The sequence below is a fragment of the Eurypyga helias genome, unplaced genomic scaffold, assembly GCF_000690775.1.
Source record: "Eurypyga helias isolate BGI_N326 unplaced genomic scaffold, ASM69077v1 scaffold23204, whole genome shotgun sequence".
NCBI lineage: Eukaryota > Metazoa > Chordata > Aves > Eurypygiformes > Eurypygidae > Eurypyga > Eurypyga helias.
In genome coordinates this window covers 29,384-53,967 of record NW_010248531.1, presented here as the reverse complement: position 1 = coordinate 53,967, position 24,584 = coordinate 29,384, and the positions used below count along the sequence as shown (strand labels likewise).

The window sequence follows — 24,584 nt, the reverse complement described above, 5'->3', positions numbered from 1 at the left end:
AGACTGCACTTATGACCATGAGTAGCTGTCATTAACAATGTAAACTCCTTTTTCAGAGTTTTCGATCTGTTTTATGCCTGTCATCTAACCAATTGCCCACGTGATCTGTGGCAGATGTCATTTTGTAAGCGGCTACTCACATTTCTTGGCTTCTGATCTGTCCATCCCCATGAAAGCCATACAGTTTCCAAGCTTTTGCATCAACCTGTACACTTCCTATAGCTTTAAAGTCCTTTCCTGTCAGCTCAGTTGTCTGTCTTCTATGGTTTATCATCATATCTCTTGAAAGGAAGAGAATGCTATTTTAGGAGGGGGGTGAAGAGGCAAAGGGATTTCAAGTCCTGTATTTTTTCTGTTGTAATAAGTTGGTAAATTTTACCCTGTTAAAATCCCTGGTGATAATTTCTTGTCTAGATGCTTTCCAAGGGGTTTGTTCTATCTAACTGGCAAAGACTATTTATGTGACACCTGTTTCTTTCCTACTGTCAACTTGTTGGTTTGAGCATGTCAGCTGTGGTTTTTCAGATATACTCCATCATCCCGGCAGACAAGTCAGGAGGAAGGCAAGGAATGGCTACGCTCCCATTCAACCGGAGGCCTGCAAGACACTGGCAGTCAGTCCCCGCTTGTTTCTCCTTCAGCTATGTCTTCATCTGCAACCGGAAAATACCACTTCTCCAACCTGGGTAACTGCTATTTCTCCCGCTCTAAAATAGAATCATAAAATTCAACCATTCATATGTCTTAGTTTGCCAAACTAGGTGATTTATTTTAACATCTCCGTCATCATATTGTGGTACCTCACTAATGAAGTGAAACTCACAGTGTTTTTCATGGAGTAGGCCAGGGTGCCTCTTATTTTGCATACAGAAAAAAGGCAGTTTGTCTATGACTTGATCAAGGAGAAGAAAATCTGAATCAGAGCTGGAAATCAGCTTCAAGTTTAAAGCTACTCATCTCTTAGGATTCAGAGTCAGTAGGATTCTTTCCAGTGAATTTAGTGAATGTCAACCCACACATTTCTTTTTTCCTATATATGTGTTTGCTTTGAAATAGACCTTTCCAATGCATTTCAGTGGCTGGACCTGCGTCCAATACAAATTCTGTCCTCGAATGCAATATAATATTTTAGGATATGAGTCACATTTCAGATTTATTTGATTACAGGTCAAGATTTAGATTTGGTTCTTCTGGATTTTGTTTCAAGTTAATCCAACACAAATTTAGTTTTTTTAATAATTTTTTTCTTTAATACTTAATAGAAAACCATCTATTTGCACTACTCTGGACACATAGTTAGGTTCACAATGATCTTTTTAGACCCTTAATGTCAAAGTAGCAGCAACCTTTGAAGCATTCACAATTCCATCACAGTTTATGGCATCTGTAAGTTACAATCCCTCAAAAGAAATCTGATGCGACATCAAATGTTGGTCTTTATTACATATGGGAAGAGACGCTGAACAAAGCCACTTTTAAAAATGAAATCAGAGCTTGGCTAAACAAGCCACCACTTTGGATTTCCTCCATGTACTTCCAGTTGTTTTAGACACAGCTCTTTTTAAGCAGTGCTTCTCTCACTCTATCAATGTCTGCTTACAATTAATTTCTCTTTCTTTTTGTTCATGGTCTTGTACTCACAACAGAAAGCAATAGGATCAGGGTGGGTAAAAATTTGTCACTGTCCTTTGCTTCTTTCCATTATCATAGCCTTATGGAATAATTTGCCCTCACACACAGCTGCTCTGGTAGTTTATGACTTAAGGCACATATTGCATTATCTAAAATAAAAGTCCAAACAGCGAGGCTGATTTTGGGTAGATAATTAGCTTTTTCTTCTAGGCATTGAGTTCATGTGATCCAGATGATTCCAGACTTTCCTTCCTACTGGCAAAAAAACCTTGCAAAAGCTTAAGTAGTTTCATCCATGCTGTTCTGTATTTCAACCATGAGGATCTGACTATTCCTGTTTATTATGATGAGATTCAACTGGTCTGTGTAGGACTTTTAACCTAATATAGTGGTAGTTGCTGTAGAAAATCAAAGGACAAATGTCTTGCATGTGCCAATAAAATTTGATATTAACAGCAGTCAGTAATATAGGTATATAACAATAAAATACAGATACTGATTTATTAGAAGAGATGCTTAGAAAAAAATACTTAAAACTTCTTATTCCTTTTTAACTTTTAACTTTTTAATCTCTCCTGTTGATTTGCTGTCTTGGGCTGCCAGAGTGAACAAGTGTGTATTCAGACAACAGCGTTAGTGTTACTGTGTGTTTTACAGGATTAGTCTCATCCAGCTCCAGCCCCTCAGAAATCATCTGCTTCACCTTTTTGTGGTGGCTTTGTATGTAGGAGTAAAACCTCTCATTTTCTCAACACCATGACTTCCACCTAACCATGCTAGTCCTACATACAGTTTTGTGCAGATGCAAGGTTTGTTTAACGAAGATATGCTTCATTAATAAAGCTTTGTATTCCAGTGAGTCCAACCAACCTATCTCAGTTTAACCTTCCTGGACCCAGTATGATGCGTTCAAACAGCATCCCTGCACAAGACACTTCTTTCGATCTGTATGATGACTCCCAACTGTGTGGCAGTGCTACATCCTTAGAAGAGAGACCACGAGCGATTAGTCATTCAGGTTCATTCAGGGACAGCATGGAAGAAGGTAAGACTGAGTTACTATTGGGATCAGTGACTAGGCCCCAAAATAGGTCTCCAAAGTGTAGTAAAATTTTAAAACATTTCTTCTGCAACAGAAAGACTTAAATAATTTTGAAAAGCTGTTTTGGTTTTTTTTTTTTTTGTAATTTCTGTTGAACTGGACTCGCAGGACTTCCTAAAGCATGGAGGATACTTCTTTCACACAGTAATGTGTGCTGTGAATGTCATATATGTATAAATCCTTTATCAGAGGTTTTGGAGGAAAAGAAGCCATTCTAGGAAAATTAGTATTTTCTTTTTGCCTCTAAATTTGAAGTGTTTGAGAATACCTTAACTGCTGTGATTCCATGCTTTCTTAGTCCTACTTCTGTATTTCTTTTTTTTTTTCCCCGAATGCCAGTGTTACTTTGCATTCCCTTTCTTTTGTAGTAATTTCATTTCCCCACTTTTCTACAGCCCCCTACAGCAAACACAATGTGAGTTTCTGTACTTAATCTCTCTCATTTAATCTGACCTCATTACGTTCTTTATACAGATTATTACTGTTGGTCTACTGTTGGTCTGGTTTCTTTAATGCTATGTACAACACCTGAAATTTGGGGAATATTTGTTGTTTTGGTTTTATTTCTTTTTTAACCACAGAACATCTGACAACTCCTAATTAAATGAACTGTAACATTTTCTTCTACCTAACATTTCTAGTAAAACTGATTATTTGCAGAATTCCCATAAGCACAATGTTCTCACACCCTTTAATTAAAAAAAAAAAGGCAAATCCCCCCCCCCCCCCCAACAAACCACAAACCCCAAAAAAACCCAACAAAACAGGGGAAAAAAGCCCCAAAACACCCCACTAAAATTTAATGGAGGTTCATTCTATAGCATCAGCTCATAAATCTAGCTTACTGCTAAGTGATGACAATATAAATGATCTTTATAACAAGCAAATAAAAAGTCTTCCCCTAGCACCAAAGCTCAAATTTATAATATAAAAAGAGGGGGAAAAAAGTCCGAGATGAAATAATGGACAACTAATACTTTGACTTTTCAATTCCTTCTCCTGTACGTTAGATGATATGTCAGGCGGACATCTGGGTATGTATTACTAGCAGTAGGGTGCAGGACAGATCAAGCTGTGAGTTGTCAGCACAGAGACGACGGCTGACTGCACAGAAGCGTATCACATAATTCAAGGACAGAGGTGACTACAGACCCTTTGCTGAGAAAAAGGAGAATTATCAAAGGAAACACTGGAAGAATAACAGAGGAAAACAATGGAAATAATTTATGCATAGAAAAAGAGGTGTTAAATCTAAAATTTCAGTAATGGTCACCAGTGGCTTTGATGAAAGCTTTTTCATTGGTCACGTTTCATATCCAGCTGGAGTGGATAACTATGATCAACCTGAGTAAATGAAAGTCAATGCAGTGATAATAAACAGTTTTCAGCAGTTTACGGTCATTAGAGATTCACAGGAGATGATGCTGTTGAAAGGCCAAATGTATTTTATTTAAGACAGGAGCTCTGAGGAAAGTTATAGTGAAAGAAGTGTAATGAGTAGTGCTGGTGTACGAGAGCAGAATGGCAATTCAGTTGACAGGTTTAAAATAGAGACTTGAAAAAACAGAGATAGATTGCAAGCAACAAGATTTCAATGGTCAGTGTACCACATCTTTGTAAATATTTGCCCAGTTACAAAATTATATTCAAAGTCTATTTGGCTGATCCAATTATTCTTCTATTATCAATCTGGAATACAGATGCCACTTATAATTTATTTACCAAAACATGGCAGATTATAAGTATTAAACAAGTTTCTTTTGAAACAAAAATGGAAAGAAATAATGAAATAAATTATCTCCTTTCAAATTCTCTGTTGGTGTGTCCTTCATCATTAGAGTCATCAAAACCAACATTTACTCAATGCTCTTGAAGCTGCCTCTACTGATGATTAGTGGAAATATGGCACTATGTCTTGCAGTAACCCCTTCACACAGAGTACAAATGCCAGTGTGCACCAGTCTGCGTTGTGCTGCGGGGAGAAACCAGCTAAGCAAAGCCTAGGAGCTCACCCCAGGGAATATGAACTGTTTTGCAAAGACTAGTCTCTTATTAAAATCAGTTTGCTCTGTTTTGGACAGGTGTATAAATAGCTAAATTTCTGATTTCTTTAAAGTATGTGTTTATCAAGTGATTTGTTGTCAGACCAACAAAAGTGATGCTTGGTTTGCTGGTAATAATGCTGGATCTCACTGGCTTATTCTCCTACCTCATACACAGCAAAGGGTTCTTTTGTATAGAACAATCTTTTTAAATGCAGGAAAAATATCAATAGTTTTTCTTTACTGATAACTCAAAATTGCTCTTTGTGGAAGATTGCTTCTCATTTTAAAAAGATATTTAGTTATTGAGCTACATGGGGGAAGTTTTATTCTGTCATCAATATTTCATGATATTTTCTTTTTTTTAAAGTACATGGGTCCTCATTATCACTTGTCTCCAGCACATCCTCTCTCTACTCCACGGTGAGTGTTGACATTTTAGGAAAAAGCTTTGCGTGCCTCTGTTCTTGTTCATTGTGCATGAAACTTTCAGTGCTTTGAGGTTTAGAATGATTAAAATTGTACTGCAGTAAAGCAGGAAGGTTTATTTTCAACTTTGGTATTACTATCATGCTAATTTAGAAAACATGATTTTCATCTTTTTATGTGATTTACTACTTTTCTAATTGCACAGTTTAGAAAGTGTTTTTCTCATGTTTGAGGTATACTTCTTGGAAAACAAGATCTCTTCATGGTAAGGGAGATGCAATTTTCAGTTTAAATGTCTACTGACCTTTGTTGCAAATGAGACCATTAGATGTTATTTCCCAATAGGACAGTGGAATAACAATAGATGTTATTTCCTTAAATAGGACAGTGTCTTAAAAAAGTATTAATTTTAGTTAATTAGATTAATTAAATTGAGTAATAATTTAATTAATACAAGTAATAATTGTATTCTGGCTCAAGCAGAAGTGCTGGCTTTGATTTTTTTCCTTTTCTGTTTTGGAATAATTTTTTGGATTTTCTGTATAATTTGTTGCTTTAGTTGTTCTACTCACAAGACATCATCCATCCAGGAGGAGTTAAACACGTCTGAACACTCCCTTTCTGATACACAACAGTTGTTTTGCAACCTATTCACTAACTACAATTACATGCTGCAGTAGCCTTTTTCCTGGGAGAGCAACCAACTTGCTTTCATGCTGTGCATTCATGAATAGTCTGTCTCCGTATTTTTAGATACTGAACAGTGTCAGCTGCTCTGGGAATGACATGGACTCCTCTACCCAGAGCCAACAGCAGCTCTTGCCTGGGAATACCAAGCCCATGCAGTCTGATGCATCTGTACCATTTGGTAGCCCTATCTCAATGCTGAACTCATATTAGGTTGGAAAGTAGGTTGCAACCATGCACAACATCTACCTCAATGGTGCCTCTTCTAGTTCTGTTTAATTTTAAAAACATCTATACAAGGGCATTACTAAAGCACACATTAGGTTTCTCCAGGCCTTAGCAGCAAGTTGCAAGCAATTCCAGTCCAGACAAGTCCTGAATTATTTGGCGGAGGAGGTAGAATATGCATAGAGACTGGATGCATGTGAGGTATGACTGACATTCAAAGCAAAGCTACAAATGTTTTGGTAGTCAAAAAATCCTTATTCCTATTTCCCTGTCTATGAGACACTATGATCAGTTTACATGGGAGGATTTACAAAATTATAATTCAAGCTTTGATGTCAAATTTTAGAAGAATGTTATGAAACTGATAGATGGTAAAAATCAAATTATAAAGTGGTACAGGATTACTTCAGCACTCAGTAAGTCAGCCAGTAAGTCTAAAACACCTCTGCTCTGATGTTGTATAATTTGCAAGAGTTTACGAATGCTTTCTATTTATATAACTTGCTATCATTCAAGATTGCAGAGTATCTTGGAAATATTACCTAAACCTCATGATATTAAAGAACAGATTTTTTTCCTGCAAAACAAACTTTAAACTATTTACACAAGTTCATACTTTAAGTGGAATATGTTCTGAAACACCTGACTGAATTCACATTGTGGCTAAACTCTTAAGTTATGGATTATATAGATATATATGGAAGCAGATGTATAATGGAAGTTACAGAAAAATCTGTAAGGGGCAAGAAAGGAATTAGTATGACAAATTTACTAGGATTGACCTTTAGGGATGATTTTTTATCAGAATTTATTCTGCTTGATCCCTCTCATCCTGTGAAAAAAAAGTTTAAACTTTCCAGCAATTACTCAGAAGATGATGCACAAGTGGAGTATAGAAACATGAAAGGTTGGCAATCAGTATCACATCAGCTGAAAGTAGTGAATGATGTTTCATTGTTTGATGATACGGTGCAGTGCAGCAGGAGGGATAGCTTCACAGAGTTATGGCACATGTAAATCACTTTCAGCTATTACTAGGTTCAAGGAGGAGTACAAGGGCTTTTTTACCTTACTTAAGGTAAAAGGCAAAAAATCACTAAGCAGGAATTCCAAAGCAACTGCCTTACTATAAGTGTCTCAATCAAATATATTTATGAGATTTCTCAAGCATTGCCTTAAGCATTGGTGCTAGTGGTTTTCTGCAGCCTCATCGCTGGAAAGATTCAGACAAAGTACTAAGTAAAGATCAAGATCTTTATGTATTATTACCAAACATAGTTGAAAATCTTGAAGTTATTCTCCTAAGATTGTTTCTTTGAGAATTAGAATGTGAAATTCAGAAGAGATTTCATGATTTGCTGCCATTGCAATGGATAATTCCAATGAGACGGAAGTTCTGTGTTCCCTAGTATTTTCTGTATGTATTGGTGTTGTTCTTGATTTGCATTTGGGTTTTCAGGAATTAATTGAATAGACTGGAAATTTAGCTTGTGAAGTTATGCATGTAGAGAGAGAAACATTTGGTTGCAGAGGAAAGTGTGCTATATAAGCGGACTTAGACTGTAGGATCAAAATACTGATCAGCGAATATATCCAGCTCTCTGAGAAGTTGAAAAAGACGTGTGGTACTGTAAATTATAATAGCTTGTCTACAGATTTAACCTCCTCCTGCTCAGTAGGTGAGACACTGCAATTTGCACATATTTAATTAATTGCTTTACTTCTTGCACTGGCTTTCAGCATTAGCTACACTTAGAATCTCTAGACTTCATTAACTGCGCTAAGCTAAACTCAGAGGAGATGTGTAAGGACATGTCATTAGTATGCTAATATTTTAAGTCTTCAAAAAAAAAAAAGAAAAAATAATCCTTACAAGGTTGGGATGCATGGATATGATGGAGAAAAGGAGGGATAACAAAATTATGTCCTTTTAGAGCCTTTTGAATCAAAGGTGGAGTGCTGGGTTACAATGGTGTCAGCATGAACTCTTGATGAAAAACTTCTCAGATGTATTTGGCTGTCAGATTTTATTTTTTAAGTTGACAGTATGCCCAGAATCCTGTTCTTAGACTTTCATTTACTTCTTCCACTGCCCACCAAGATTGTGTTGTGGGAGCCACCTCTCTGAACTCTGTGAGGGAGGCAACACTTTCTTGTACAGTGAGGGAGTCATCTGACAACAACACGTAGCACTGCCTTTGTCAGTAGGGGCCGGTGGTCTAAGAATGAGGGACTGTGTTCCCACATGGCAGTTTAGGGAAAATGTTGTTAACCCTAAATTTTTTTTTTTGCCCCTGAGGAATTCATAAGGGGACATGGTATTTCTTGATCCCCCTGTGACTTTTCCTGCACTACAGATTTGAAGTAGCAATAATGAGAATAGAATTTGGTTTTGGTTTTTTTTTTTTTGGTTTTTTTTTGTAGGCAATCTCCTTTTCGCGAACATAGAACAGAAAGTTAGTGTCAGGATCAGTGTGTCATATCAGTGCTGGCAAATAAAGCTATCATTGTACTAAATCATTCCCATGCAATGATGTATCAGGTATTACAGTAGTTCCAGCCAAGGGCACAGGGAAAAACAGCATCACAGTCTTTTTGGTGATTTAACAGATAAGCATGTGTGGAAAGGGGCATTTTCTAAAAGTCACTTCCCCCTACACCAGGTAAAGTAGGAAAATATTTCTATAATAAATTATTAAACTTCTAATTGCACAAAAGTTGTGCTTAATACAGGCTTTAAAAAAGCAGCTATATTAATTTGTAATATCACAAATAATACCTGATGTCAGGGAGTCTTCTGAGGAATTCTAATCTTGGGTTTTCTTAGACTTTTTAGTGTTATTTATAGCTAATTCTTCTACCCACATTTTCCTTTCAGTGCTTACTTCTCTTCCAGACAATGTTAGACTACTTCTCTGAACATGGTCCATCTCGCATCATGGGGTGCATTGATTTCCAGCACATCAACTAATCCTTATTTTATGTTACAAAAGAGTTCCTCTCTCATAACACACCATTTCTTTACATTAGAGTCCCACTGAAACAAGATTTCTCTGTCCACCAAATGTCTCCTAAATCAGATTACTCCCATGCTTACAAATGTAATTACTTTCAAAGGTTTGCCTTGCAATGGTTTAGTTTATTAGCTTGTTGAAAAAGACTGCTGAGTAAATAGCATCATTATATGACACAATGCACAACAATATGAAAAATATCTAATATTATTAAATATTCTTAGCAAGTTTAAGCTTAAACTTTAACGTGCCTCTATAGCCCTTAATATTTTGGACAATACTCTGTATAGAAATAATTACTTTAAAGTGCAAATACCCCTCTCTCCTCACCTTCCTCCCATAAACGTTTTACTGGTGTGCTGTCAACCTCTCTTAGCAGGGATTAGTCTATTAAGAATATTGCTCAGTATAAAGTGAAACCAATATAGCTCCAGGAGTCATAATAATCATTATGGTGTAAAACTTTGCTGGTAACAGACTAAGGTCTATGCAGTGGCAGCATAGCAAGCTTTCTATTGTATCTTAGTAGCGTAGTTGCAGTTTCTGCAATTCTGTTCCTGTTCTTGCTTTACCCACTGTTTCATCTTGTCAGTATGCTGGCAAACTCTTTGAGGTTTCAGCTGGAGCCCTGCCTAGTAAGTTGAAAAGAGTTACATTTATTGTTTTTACTGCATACCTTCCTTAAATGTAATGGATCTGTGAAGCTATTCATTTCACTTCTGTATAGCTGGCTTTTATTTCCTATTACCGCAGTTATGTTACACACCGTTTCTAAGCCATTTCTTCTTTGCTTTCTTCCAGGCAGAAGAAAAGGCACATTCAGAGGTAAGAACTTTACTTAGTTTTATATATTGCATTATCTTATTTTAAAGTGTATTGTTTACCTGCTATGGCTAAACTGCTGAATTGCTGGGGAAAATACACCCTGTGTGTTTAGCACCACTTTTTAACAAGTATTGGTAAGAAGCTATGCACCTTCTAGTGCCCTAGAAGGTGTTTTCTTAGCATCATGCTGAAGAATGCCTCCTGGCTGAGGTTCTGAACAGGCAAAAAGAATCAATGAGACTCAGGCTTCTGAGAGGAGTAGTTATGATAGGTCTGATTTCAGACTTAATACCACTTTTTAGTGGATCTAAGGGACTGTGCTATTCAAGGTAATGTGCTGCCTTTCAGGAGAAAAATACTTCAAATTTTCGCTTTGAACTTCTCTTCCTTATGTTTTGCAATATATTAAATTTCTGAGACTGACCACTTTGATGGATTTCAGAACAATGCAGATTGATTTCGGATACAAATCAAATCTGACATGGAAAACAGCTTCTTTCTCCTCACAGTGTGTAAGACTGGGTGACAAGCTTGGGTCAGCAGCTGGATACAATTACAGCCTTTCTCAAAATGAAGTCCCAGTTGTATTAAAAGAGCACCAAGGAGTAACAGCAATAAAATACAACACCAAGGGGTGCACTTCCACTTCACAAAGCTACATGCCTTCCAACTCCTGCATTTATGCTGCTCCTTTTTTTACTATAATCAGAGAAAAAGTCACCAAAAAGAAATTATTACGAAGTTGAACAAATACACTGTGGCGAGTAAGGAAGAATATGCTTATTTCAATATAATTTCTACCTGAATTTTCTAAGCTCCTTTCTATGAGAGCTAAGGCAAAGGAGCTAAAGAAGCATGGCATAGCTCAGTAAATGACAAACCTTCATTTCATTGCCCTTTATATAGGGCTACATATAGAGGTGAAACAACACTTCTTTTACACATGTGAAACCACCTGTGTATTTCTACATGATGTTTTCTTGGTATCTAGGTCTGCTCTGTGATGCCTTTGCAGGAGATGTTGAACAGTACTTTATGAGAACTGCCTTTGTATAGTTGCAGGAATACAATGAAAGTGTAGCTTGAGCAGGAAAGTCGCATAATTGCTATTGAAAACCAAAGAGAAAAGTTGGAAAAAGAAAAGTGGCAGTCCAGGATAGAGAAAAGCTCAATAACCTATCTCCTTTGCTGTTAGCTAGTGTAAATGACCTAGCTATTTTTGTATCATAGATGTACAGGAACTTTTTCATTCTTAAAGTTTGTGCAATATTCCCTGCTGGTTTTCATAGGAGTCATACAATGAAAATACTGCAATAGTTTTTGCTACTGAATGTTACGTTCATCCCTTTCCTAGGTTAGGTTTAGGCATTTTGCTCCTGTAGTCTTGAATAATTTTTTTTATGTCTGAATATGAAAGAGTTATCAAGGTGAAACTCCATTCTGTACATATGTTCAGCACAATGACTGGAGTTCCTGTAAGATCTCAACTAAAGTTAGATGAGCATTAAATAATGTGCAAGCTTCATGCCACATATCTATTCTAGTTGAAACAAAACCAGATATTTTTCTAAAGGATTCTATCATTAAAGGAGCCTTGAATTAAGTTTATTTTCATATCCACAAGCATACTTAAAGCTACATTTATTTTTTTAAGTTGGCAAGCAAGTTTTTGAATAGTGTATAAGGTTTAGAGAGGCTGCCTGTTTGAATCTCAGGGATTGTAGGAAGTAATGTGTTAGAGAAAAAAAATATTGCTGTACCTCATCTAACTTTAGATATCCATGAAGCAAAAATCTGTTTCTGAGGTAGTCATCAAAGACTTCTTCATGCCAGGCGGTGCGGGAGTACCTTTTGGTGCTTTATCTGAGTATAATGTAGACATTAAACATATGTCGATTGCATTATGTCTGCAGTCAGGCACAGTGAACCTCATATAAATTTGTTCATGTTTCATGATCTCAGGCCTCATACAGGGCTACTGTCCTTGGTTACACTCAGGATATGTTTGGAATTTACAGGATTTGGTAAGTTACATGTGCGTACTAAGGATTGTACATAGGAAGTACTTAAGCATTTGCCCACAAACTGGGATCCTAGCTCATACACTGATTATGTGCAAGAAAAGAGTTGGAGCAGCACTAAAGGCCAACTTTTAATAATTTGGATTTCTGAATAGCTCTGAGATTAAAATATGAAACTAAGACATTATAAACCTACTAGTGATCCCTTAAAACAAACATACAAAAAAAACCAAAACAAAATTAAATTGCTGAAATACTGACAAAAGATGGGGTTTTTTTTAGCAAATTCAGAAACTACGGAGAGAGCTGGTGGCATCACAAGAGAAAGTTGCTACTCTTACATCTCAGCTTTCAGCAAATGTAAGTATTGTTGCTTGTGATCATAAAAGGCATGATCATAAACATTTTCAGATTAGCTAATAGCTCTTAACACATGGTCTGTGAGACTTTTATTATTTCTTAGTTTTGGTGTTATTTATTAGTTAAATTAGTTATTTCATTAAATGTCTATATTGCCTCAGCTTCAAGCAGAAGTCGTCTTGTGACCAAACACAGTGGAAATGGAAAAGAGTTTACACTCTTGGATGTGGCAGAAGTCCTATCCCTTTTTTTTTCCTCAGAATCAGCTTTTAAAAATAAGCCGAAAAATAAGAGGACACAGCCAAATAACGGGCATGAATTGCATTTTTTGATAAATTTATTATAGTTTCATTTCACAAAGATAAGCCGTGCAAAATGCAGATAGATGCAGAGGGAAGCACAGTATACAATTGTATGTAGAATTCATATGCTGCAGTAACTGTACTGATATGTGTAACTAATGGAAACTGGGCTATTTGACAGAGAGCTCCCTGGTGTTCCCTCCAATTGTCATACACTGGTAATATGAGTTATTGAACATGTTATCAGAAAATAATGCCAGATAGGGAATGTGAGCTACAATCCTGTCTGGTTACTATGGTTTCAGATGAAGTTATCAGGTAGTTACTGAACAATCTGTTGTAGAGTGATTTTCAAATATAACTGAGGATATAACTGTAGTTACCATTAACAAGGAAAGGTGAGACACAGTTGCAAGAAAGTATCATTTTGCATTTCAAGAAAGGAGTTTCCTAATGTCTTGGGCAACCCATGGAGTGCCTTTCTTCAAAAAGTAGATCTACTGAGTATTTAGATCTATAAATACTGCTGTTATTTTCCAGAAATTATTTCAGTCCGTGAAGTAGTAGTGTTCATGTTGTGAGAATATTCTATCTGTGTGAAAGTTGCTTGTTCTCTTAGGACTGCCATCTTTGAAGATGTGGAAGAGCTACTCTTAGCACTTTCTGCTCTGTTCAGGTGGCTGCAGAACACCTGTGGGTATTTGTACCTCTGTAGCAGTGTGGGTTGCCAGTCTGTGCCACTTCGGAGAATGAACTAGTGAAGGAGACAATATTGGAGTCCTGCAGTGTTTGTAAATTCAAATGCTGGATTCTAAGTTGGGTTATTCATTCAGGAATTTATAGCCAGCATGCCTATCCTCGATATGGGAGTCCATCTCTCATGTATTTTAGGCACTGATCTTCAACTTTGTCAGATTGGGCAATTCTTCACTCACCCATCCTGAGAGCAAAAAACTAAATCCAACACCAAGAGGTAAGAAGAGCTAAGCCAGCATGCCGCAGGTAGACATGTTTGCTGACAAGTCCTTTGCTCTCTGCAGGGCACTTTCCACCAAAAACACAGGGCTGCATCAGCTCTGCCTTGCAGTGGGGAGTACAGGGAGGTGGGCTGTGGCTGGGTTTGTGGCACAGCATAATCACAGACATCCCCACACCCTCTCCAAATGTCCTGGTAATGCCCACCCAGCAGCAGCTCGTCTTATCCAGAAGAGTTAGCTTGATTCCTGCAAGTACCTGATCTAGTGAAAGATGTCCCTGCCCACAGCCAGGGGGTGGACTAGATGATCTTTAAAGGTCCTTCCCAGCCCAAACTATTCTGTGATTCCAAGAAGTGCTGCCCCATCAGTAAGAGGTTTGCCTGTGCTGGGCCTGTGCTCAAGTGCCTGTACCAGACCTGGTAAGGGAGCCCTTCTGACAGGGATAATTTTGGCTCTTGGTACTGTGCCTCACTTTACCCTGTGGGCAGAAATTTGTTCTTCTCTCCTTCTGCTAGTGCTGAACAGAAAGCACCACCTTTTGGCTGATGTGTTGAAAGATGACTATCTTCAGTCTCCATCCATTCCCAGTCACCCCAACAATGCTGTAGCCTATAATACAGTAACAAGAGCAATAGAGTGAGGATGGCAGGGCATTCTCCCTGGTAGCTGAGGCAATGAGGCCACTGTTCAGTTTGTTTGGGCCACTTGCCTCCAATTTCTTCCCAGTGTTAGTAAGAAGGCATTGCCTATATCTCTGGTCGTTATTCCTTTGTGTGGAGTAAGCACAATACAGACTAGTATCTACTAACAATACCTATCCCAGACGTGTTGATCAGGTCACCTCCAAGTTACAATAAGATTTGGTCCATATTTCAAAGGAAGTGAGTCAAGCTGAAAATGGATAGTTACATTTTGCCTTGTTTTTAACTCATATGGTGTTTGTTGGGGATCTGGTCCCATGTACTATCTCTGGACTTCTGAACACCTAGTAAGAATGACCATAGCTTTTCTACTGCTCTAATTGGATGGGTAATGTTTTCAACATGACAGTACAAGAAAAAATATATACATGTGCATCTGTTGTTGCCTATCCAGAAGTACCACATTTGTAAACCTGTATGTGCTTGTATGCATAAATATATATGTGCATGCACACTGCATGTTGTATTAAGGTTAATTTAATCATGTTCTTTGTTACCCACCTTCTAACCCATCTCCATGAAGAGAGTCTTTAAACACTAAACCTATAAGCAACCCTAAAGCTGATATTTTTAGCACATGGGGTTTTTTAATGGTATCAGAGAAATCTTTCCTTCTTCCAAATCTGCAACATGTGGAAATTCTATCAAAATAAAACTTGTCAGGAGCATGAAACTTAGAGGCTTAAAATTCTCAAGGGATTTAGACACCTTCACGATCAAAACAATCTTAGCAGAAAAGTAGCTTTTACTAGATATTACAAGTAAATATTTTTTTGCAATGGTGTCATGAGACATAAACTTTACAAAACCGAAAAATTGAAAAGTATTTCACAATAAGCCTGATTCTGAGTCCTTTCTCTGATATTTCTAATATAGAAGTCTTAAAGCATTAAAACAAACAAACAAAAAAAAAAAGACCACTTCCACATAAGTCCAAAGGGTCAAAAGAGACCCCTGAAAGATATGTGAGTACTAATTCTGTCAGTCCTTTGAGCCCTTTATGTAAATAAATTCTACAAAGTATCACTTCAATGTCAGGAGAAAGATCCAGCTTGAAAACAGTGTATATACAATATTTTAATTGTGATATGGCCTCTGAAATTCAGTCTACAGAACTGATGTTTAAATGCCAGTGATTATATACTTTTCATAAAAAATATGAGAATAACTAACAAATACTTGACTTGATTTGCCAGACTTATGAAGAACCCAGATGGGCTTCTAATTCTGATTAACTTGTACTGTCTTAGCAATGTTTTACATGCATGTATTCATTTACCATTTATCTCCTAATCTAAGAGACATAATTCACCAGCCCCTGACATTTAAAGGAGAAATAGTCCCAGTCATAAGGGCTGGAATTTATTCTTAGAGAAGAAATCAAAACTATGCTTTACTCTCTAAATGAATAATACTGCTGTGGCCCTCATTCTGAATCATGTTTGCATCCGAACAAACAATAAGTCTGCTGCAGAAAAAGTTTGGTCACTCTGTGTATCTTTTCTGTAGACACATCTGTCTGGGCAGGCAGGGAACTGTACAACCTGGGTATCTTCTGCAGTGCCTTTCCTGATTAGAAAATTACTCAGTCATTTCTGATGCCTTTCCTATGAATTCAGTCATCTTAGCCTTAGTCCTAAGATTTCCCAAATTTCTATACTTTCAGTCTCTGAAAAGGAGCAGCAATTTTTTCCTCACTGTAGTCCAGAGAAGGATACTATTAATAGCCAGAAATTTTGTTCATCACAGTTCATCTCGAGCTTGGATTTTTTTGCAACCATTTCTCATTGTAGAGCTGAGTATTGTTTGCGAGTGAAAAAAAGAGCATTTTATTAATCTCATTTCAACACTATTTGTGTCCTTTTTTGCTTCACCGCAAAAGACTGTTGATGACAGTAGTACATGTGTCATTAAAGACTGTCAGGCTGAAATTTGACCTATTTCATCAAGCTGTTGTTTGATGTATTATTTTATATCAAAATCTGCCACTTGGAACTTACAGAGTTTCTCAGGGATTTTTGAAACCTCTGCAAAGATTTATTTGGTTTCATTTATTACTCAGATTTTGCTGGCTGGACTTAAGTGCTATGCTTGATTTGAGCAGTTTATTTCATTTGATTAACCCCAAAGTGTTTTGCCTGCATATGATTAAACTCAAGCAGGGCCCAGCTGTTGTTTGGATGCTTAATTTACAGTCTTTTTCTGAGATTCTGGCTTTTCCCCTGGTGCCTGTTTCGACGTTGCTGAAGAGCAAATCTCAGTACTAATTAAGAAAGGGCCTGTTTTCAGTGCAGAAAGTGTCCAGCCAGCAGACTTCCTACATGACTGACAAGGGCTCAAATTCCAGCAAGCAGCCTGAACACAGCCTGCTCGGAGGGACTTTGATCAGTGCTTTGTACTGTACAAAGCTGAAGGGTGCATGCTTGCAAACTGTAGTACACCCAGGATGCCAGTAGAAAGCGGAGGGGGTTCGTTGGCTAATACTTTTGTTTGGCCAGCTCTGAACCACTACCCTACAGCCAAACAACAAGATAATAGCAGGCGGCGAACAGAAAAGGTCGGCAGATGTACAGTTGCTTCTTGCAATCAGCTCGATCCCTTCTGGCCTCTCACACCTCCTTTCATTCAGCCGTGTCAGGTGGGAGGAAATTTATTTATTTACATTTGTTTTGTAAACATGAACACCGCAGGTCCAATCGCAAAGTTTCTCAGCAGATACACTTTGAATATGCCAATGTCATGTTCAGGATGGGCTGGAAACCTAAGAGTTGAGGTATTTGGGATTTGGCTGGCTACGATCGTTTACTAAGAAGGAAATGTTTAAAATCAAACTTGACAATGCTGAATTTGTTCCCTGAGCACATATCTCTTTGAGTATTTCCAGTGGGAATTTCAGATGTTAATAAAAGTCAAAATTCATTCATATGTGATGGATCTACAGATTAAGAGGTGTACGTCATCTATGTGTATCATGTTAAAGATGAATATATTTTGCTCTGGGCATGTTTCCAGTAATGCCCAGTTACTCAGCTCTGAGTCCAGTATATCTGTCTCCAAGTAAAATCCTGCATGCACTTGTGAAGATATATTTTTACTTTATAATAGGTGTTATTTAAAGCAGATGCAGCATTCAGGCTATTTTGTGTGGTACTCTATTGATGTATGCCATGAATGAAACTACCAGATCTAACACAGATATTTCTAAGGTGTGAGGGATTGGCTGTAACCTCAAAAAAAGCTTCTAAATATTTTTGAGAATGAAATAATGGATCCTTTTGGATAAAGTAAATAATCCTCAGAAACTGTGGATTACCAATTCAATCAAAATCAATGACTTAATTTAAAAGCATAAAAGTAGTATGTAATTAGAATTTTTAATTTCTAATTATCATTTTTAAAGTCAAGTGTTCCTCTATTTATTTCAAAAGTTTTCTGGTTTGTCTATAACTATTTAAATGTAAAATTTGAACTTAAATAGGAATATATGCATACGTATGTTTTATACATACTTCCACACACATGTAAATATACTGATAATCTAGTATTTTTCAAACTAACTTTTATTGGTTTGTTACATAGTATTTCTTTCGGGACAAATCTGTATAAGGGTTCAACAAATAGGAATTCCCTAGACTGCTGAATAAATAAATGCTTGCTACCATGGGGAACGACAGTACAGGTTATTACTCTGAATGGAAAATTAATATTTTATATTTCAGAGAGGAGTTTTCTGTTGTAATAAACATTTAAAGAAATGAACAATGCAATTTAAGGTTTTTTTATTGATTTGTTTCTAGTGGTGGGCCTTTAATCCTAATAAAGAATTAGGTTTCTTTATTGTTAGCAAATGAAGACCTGATAGTCTTTATCTTAAACTCATTCACATATAGTATAAGCTGAAGTTGTAGCTATGGAGTCAGAAAATACTTTGCACAAATATGCATAGTTAGGTACCAAAGAACTGTGGTTATCAGAGTCTAATTGTGAGAAATGGATAAAAGCAATGCATAATTAAGCAATTGATTCCTCTTTTAAGCCCTCAGTCCCCATTGTTATTTTCATGGCAAAGCAGAACCAAGGGCCATCAGCCAAGCCATAGATTTTTTTATGAGGCACAGAACAGAGACCTCCATTAGTTTCCTGTTAAACACATGTAATGAAGAGACATTTGGCTATAATTCTGTGGTAAGGCATCTACTCTGTCTCTGATTGTGTTCTGGGTCAGTGGTCATCATCTTTGGAACTGAAACACCATAAATTAGTCTGGATGTTTTTAATATGTAGCTAATTTTTAAAGTGAACAGTGAGTTAAAAAACTAGCTGCTGTTACCTTCTCAGAGGAATATTGAAAACAACCAAAGGCTGTAGTTTCAAAACTGGCTAGAATAACTTTATATTGACTGACAGGTTTCAGACCTGCATTTGACACATATTCCAAGTTCATTTTCAAATTATAACTTCAAGAATAAAGCATAAGTTATAAATGTTAAAATAGGGATATATACAATTAGTAATTGATCTTAAGAATTTGCATATATATCTAGTCCCACATTTGTCAAAAGTCAGTCTGGGGTGTGTATCCTTTACCAAGATAATTATCCCTTAGGCATCCCAGCAGATGCAGAAAGCAGGCAGTTGACCTCTGTCCCCATAAGTAATTAAGTAAACTATTTGCTAATGATATCGTTTACAAGGAGAAAACTTGTAATAAGTTTAATAAGTATAAAACAAGGAGTTTACAAGGTACTGAAAAGTTTATAGCATCCCAAAATGATTTATAAAACATGAAGGCCACATATCAGTATAACGGCTCTGTAGAGGAGACACAGAAGTGGGCCATTATTATATGTATGATAATCTTTTTTAATTTGAGGAATAATATAGAGAGCAAGGTGGCAAGAAGCTCTTTTCCTTCTCCTAAAAAGCATAACAGAATCCTTTCTGGACTATGTATTTTTCTGATTATACATCAGATTCAGTACAAGCACATACCTTTGAAGAATTTCAAATATGCTTGTACAAGCATGTAAATCTATAACTGAAGAATTTGCCAGGCACTGTGTGTGCCTGTACTGCTATAATAAAAAATAAATTTTCTCAGTGGGGAAGCTCAGTTAATCCATTTATACATATAAATATGTTGGGTGTGAGTTATATTTGCAAGTGTATTATAGTGCCTATGCTTGTAAACTTTGTCTGTTAACACTTCTGAGGAGGTAAAGAGAAAATAAGTATTTTCTTTTGCTTTTTCTATTTGGATTTGTGAGAGGAGTGGATGGAGTTTTATGGAATTTCATAAAATTTAAATTCTTACTTTCCCTTGGCTGTACAAGCTGTCTTAGCTTCCTGCTTTCTTTAGGACTACTTATACTTCTTTGCCTAGAAATCTCCATGTCAGTTACAACCAGTGAAGACTCAATGCATTGTTTGTCGAAATTTTGCTTGCATGGAGTACAGGGTGAATGTTGTTAGGAAATAAAATGAGGCTTTAACTTTTTAAAATCTTTTAATTGTTTTCAACTTTATTGCTGTTTTTATTGAGAATTAGGACTTCCAATTTTCAAGATTATCTTTTATATATACATTTCCACCCATGTATAAATATTATATTTATATTTTTATATTAAGTATTTCTTATTTTCATACACACAACACATATATATAATGTAAGACAAATAGACTAAGTAATGACCTTTTTAAAAACTGTTATATTTTTTGTTTGATTCTCAGGATTCTTCTGGAGTGTTTTATTTGTGAGATTAAAATTTACCTTTTAAGATAAAGTATTGAAATTCCAGTGTTGAAGTGTTCAGTAATTGAAAATAATTGTTCCTGGACTTCTATTTGGGACCAGGCTTCTTTTGGCTAATATACCAGTAAACTCAAAGCAGGGTATTAAATCCATATTCCATTTCCAGGCAGAGATACCTGAGCTAATATCCTCAGGGGCTAAAGCCTGAGGAACACTGAGCTCACTTGGCTGCTTCACCCATCCAAGAGAGTTCAGCCTGAGTTTACTAACAGAAAAGAGCTGGAGAAGACGGGCTTGGAATGGGGGGGGGGGGGGGGGGGGGGGAAATAATAAAAAAAACAAAAAAGGAGGAGTGTATATATATAAAAAACCAACAAACAAATAAACAAAAAAACCCCAGTCAACTACCCAGACCTGGGAGAAAGCCCAGGGTGGGAGTGCTGGGTTTCAAAGAGTCCAGATACCATTTGTCCAGCCAAAATCCAAATATATGAAATATTCTATATATTCTTGTAAGTTGTGAAATGCATTTAGAACCCATGTCATGACAAATGTTGTCTTCTGTTTCTTTCACAGGCTCATCTAGTAGCTGCTTTTGAAAAAAGCTTGGGAAATATGACCGGCCGATTGCAAAGTCTAACAATGACAGCTGAACAAAAGGTGTGTTTACCAAAGCAGATGCTTCATTGTAGAAAACAGTCAGCAGATTATATTAATGTTGTTTTAAAAACACTGAAAGAAGCAGGGACAGCTGTGACAATAAGACAGACAGATCTTTCTCTAATGGCCGTTGTGATCAAATCTTCATAGAGGTTGAAGAGAATTAAACCATGCAGCATCAAGTTTCCGCAGACAATATCATGGAATAGTTTGCAGATAAGATCTTTCATTTCCAGATTTTAATTAAAACATATACGACTCTAGGTTTAATCTGTACTGAAAGATCCTGTAACAAAGACTGATCATAACCTGCTGGAGTGCTTCATTCCAGCCTGCTAGTGTTGTCAGAATTATAGAATTAAGGAAAGGGAAGAACTTTTAGATGAGAAAAATGGCTCCATTTAGAGCATTAATGCAGGTTGGGTATCCTATTCACGAGAAAATAATGTTGATTTTTCCTGTGCTGTGTTGACTGTTGGGGGAAAAATTCTAAACCCGATAGGTAGTAAATTTAATGTGAGCCTTTGTACCAAGCTCAGGATTAAGAGGCTGCTTAGCACCTTCCAGGGTTGAACTTCTGCAACTTTCTGCCCTTATTCATTTTGAACAGTATCCTATAAACTGAAGGGCCTCGTTGAGCCAAATTGTGAAAGAAACTGTATATCAGTGAGCTATTAGTCACCACTAGAATCAGTGTAGCTATCTATAAAAATAACATTTCACAGTCTGGTTGAGCACCAACAGATGAAGTATGGTGAGACTCATTGTAAACTGGATAAAAAAATATTTGTATTTCTTGGTTTCTTTCATTTTAAGTGGAAAAAAATCCACAAAAAAACCCAAAACCAACAAAACAAACAAACAAACAAAAACACACACACACACAAAAAAAAAAAACACACAATGGGATTTTCTTAAAACCAAAACTTTTAACTATTTTACGAAGTATAATTTCCATGAGAAGGTTTTCTTTCTGGAAGAGGTTAAGTAGTGACATTGAAACAGATCATCACCAAGCTTCATTCCCAAAAGATTTCAAACATGTTCTTTTCCTTCTATTTTTTTCTCTATTGCTGAGGTTCAATTCCTTTAATCCTCCTCATATAAATGCAGGCTGGAAGGACATATTTAATGTAGCAGTAATAAAAGCTGTTTTTTAGTTGAAATTGGCTATGCATTCTAATACAGAACTTCCCACACTCAAGTGGAATAATTTTACTTCAACTTTCAGGATAGTTGCTACTAAATGGGCTTTTTAAATTTTTTTTTTTAATTGAGTTATTATTTAACAAGTTAAATCCTTTGAAAAATACACAAATTCAGGTTGAGATTCATCCATTAACAGTAGCCTCACATACTAAATGATGTAATTTAAATAGTTCTATTGACTTTTGCAATAAAATTGTTGGGTTTCTCTTAACTATATAATTAGGTCTCAGTTGAGACTCTTTTTTAAATTAGTCTTTACTAAAAATGTTTTTTTGTCCTTAAAAATAGCATGACCACTTTATATAGAATAAAGGCAAATGAATATATTAGTTGAATTTAATACTATTGGAGAGAAAATACGCATTCTACTTATTTTTTGCCCTTATGTTCTCACAAACATTCCCATGAACTTTGCTTTGACCACACTTTATCTTGTCATTTTTTTAAGCTTATACAAACATTGTTCCTGTGCCATATATTTTTGTGCCATATATTTTGAGCTGTCTTTGCTCTTCCCACAGGAATCTGAGCTTATAGAGCTAAGGGAAACCATTGAAATGCTGAAAGCCCAGAATTCTGCTGCACAAGCTGCTATTCAAGGAGCTTTGAATGGTCCAGATCATACCCACAAAGGTATGTTTTTGTCCCTGTTAAAATAAATGCAGAATTTCTCCCCAGAGGGGGGGGGGGGGGGGGGGGGAAAGCTAAGTCACAACTTTTCTGTTGTTCTGGGGACTCTGTGGCAAAGGCAAGCACATTCTGCAGTACATGGTAGGCATACTTGTGGTATTTCCAGAGCTAGAAACCTTGCACGAGCTTCCTGTTTGCCAGAGTTCCTGGACTGTTCTCAGAATTGGGTGGCCAGGAATTGATTGCTGTATGTCAAGAGTTAAACATGTTGTTGCTGTTGTGTATTGAAGTACACTCAAGACATAAGTGAAGTCTTACGGCAAAAAATGGGTATAGCTTGGAAATACAGTATAAGTTGTAGCTCTGAAAATTGGTGCACTCATTGTTAAGAGATGGACTGACAACAGCTCACGTCTTTCATGTGGCGCTAAACCAATGAAGGAGAGCAGACATTTTAAATTCCAGATTCTGAATTAATTTGTCATTGAAGTTAGGCAGATGTCACATGATAAATACATACTTCAGAAGTACCTGTTGATAAGCAACAGAAAACGGATTACTTGAAGAAAAAAAATAATAGCAACATTCATTTTTGAGAGTGTCATTGATCTTTCTTTAAAGGGGACATTATTTAGATGTTTGCCTTAAGGTCATTTCATTGCACCACTCGAGCATAGCAAAGCTCACTTCTAGGAAGCAAAAAATAACCCAAAAAGTAATTTCCCTTGGTATTAGTGAGTATGTTCTGCAAGAATATTTTCCAGTGATTAAGATATAGTTATCAGAGACTTTTAAGAAGTTGAAAATCAAAATCCTCACCAACCATTTCCAATATTCTTCACTTCTTCGTTATTTTGTTTCATTCATTTTTAATGAACTCCTGCCTGCATATTGCCATCATGGTTTATTAGAAGGTAGCATCTGAACACTGATTAGGCCTACTACAAGTCAAACACTGCATATACTCCTCAGAAAAGGAACTGTAGTACATGTGATAGTAATAAATCAAGAAACTAACAGAAACTGCTTAACTATAAGGTTACGCCTGCATAGATTGCTGTGCAGGGTCATGGCCTTCATGCCAATAAGATCCCAGTTGGGAGAAGCTCCTAAGTGTCAGCCTAATTGTATGCGTCCCCATTGACTCCCATGTGGTTTCTCACAGGCTGCAATAGCTTGAAACCAAGCCACTGCAATCATCAATGCCATTTACACTCATTTAGGCTCCCTTTGAGGAGGAAGATGCTACATAAACACAAGGATGATTATTATATTGAAACAGAGACAGATGGATTTCACAGTATTTTTTTTTCTTTAGATTTGCGTATAAGGCGGCAGCATTCTTCAGAAAGTGTTTCCAGCATCAACAGTGCTACAAGCCATTCAAGCATTGGCAGTGGTAATGACGCTGACTCCAAGAAAAAGAAAAAGAAAAACTGGGTAAGTGCTCAGCAGGTTTAAACCTTTCAGCTATTGTGTCATTTCCTAGTGTCTGAGTAGTATAATGGTCCATTTAATCCACAATATTTTTGTCAGACCAGACAGATAGGAAGCAATTCATGTGTATCCATACTGTGACACTATCAGCAAAATAAAAATTGTTGAATATCAGCAGGGAATTATTTACATAGCTCAGGATAATTTAAAAAACAAAACAAAACAAAACAAAAAATCCAATACCTTAAAATAGCCATTGTGACCAAAACCATCTCTGGACCACATTGAAACTCATTGTTTCACTTTTCTTCAGTCAGAATTTGGTTCAAAGGCATGACTCAAATATGTTACCCAGCTATGAAGGGAGTTGAAATCTGTTAAGGATTCTCATGTAAAAGTCGTACAGTGTTTAAAGAAATTAAGATGCTTCTCAGCTGGAACACACAAATACCACATACTGCTAAGGGTTTAATCAAATAGTTTCAGTTAATAACTGGAAATATGTTTTTGTTGTTTTAAAAATATTACCTGCATAAACATTTGTTTTAAAATACTGATCAGCCTTCATTCCCTTGA

General features: G+C 36.5%; 1 protein-coding gene across 1 annotated transcript in view; it reads left to right on the top strand.

Annotated features, from left to right (window-relative positions):
- The window catches only part of NAV3 (neuron navigator 3), a gene marked incomplete at its 5' end in the record, with an annotated part of 67,695 nt that overhangs the window by 16,796 nt on the left and 26,315 nt on the right, over positions 1 to 24,584 (top strand). Inside the window, 8 exons of the mRNA XM_010151086.1 lie at positions 526 to 686; positions 2,489 to 2,677; positions 5,147 to 5,199; positions 9,936 to 9,959; positions 12,263 to 12,340; positions 20,649 to 20,732; positions 22,463 to 22,574; positions 23,890 to 24,011. Of these exons, the coding sequence (XP_010149388.1) occupies positions 526 to 686; positions 2,489 to 2,677; positions 5,147 to 5,199; positions 9,936 to 9,959; positions 12,263 to 12,340; positions 20,649 to 20,732; positions 22,463 to 22,574; positions 23,890 to 24,011 (823 nt within the window). The remainder of the gene's footprint in view (positions 1 to 525; positions 687 to 2,488; positions 2,678 to 5,146; positions 5,200 to 9,935; positions 9,960 to 12,262; positions 12,341 to 20,648; positions 20,733 to 22,462; positions 22,575 to 23,889; positions 24,012 to 24,584) is intronic.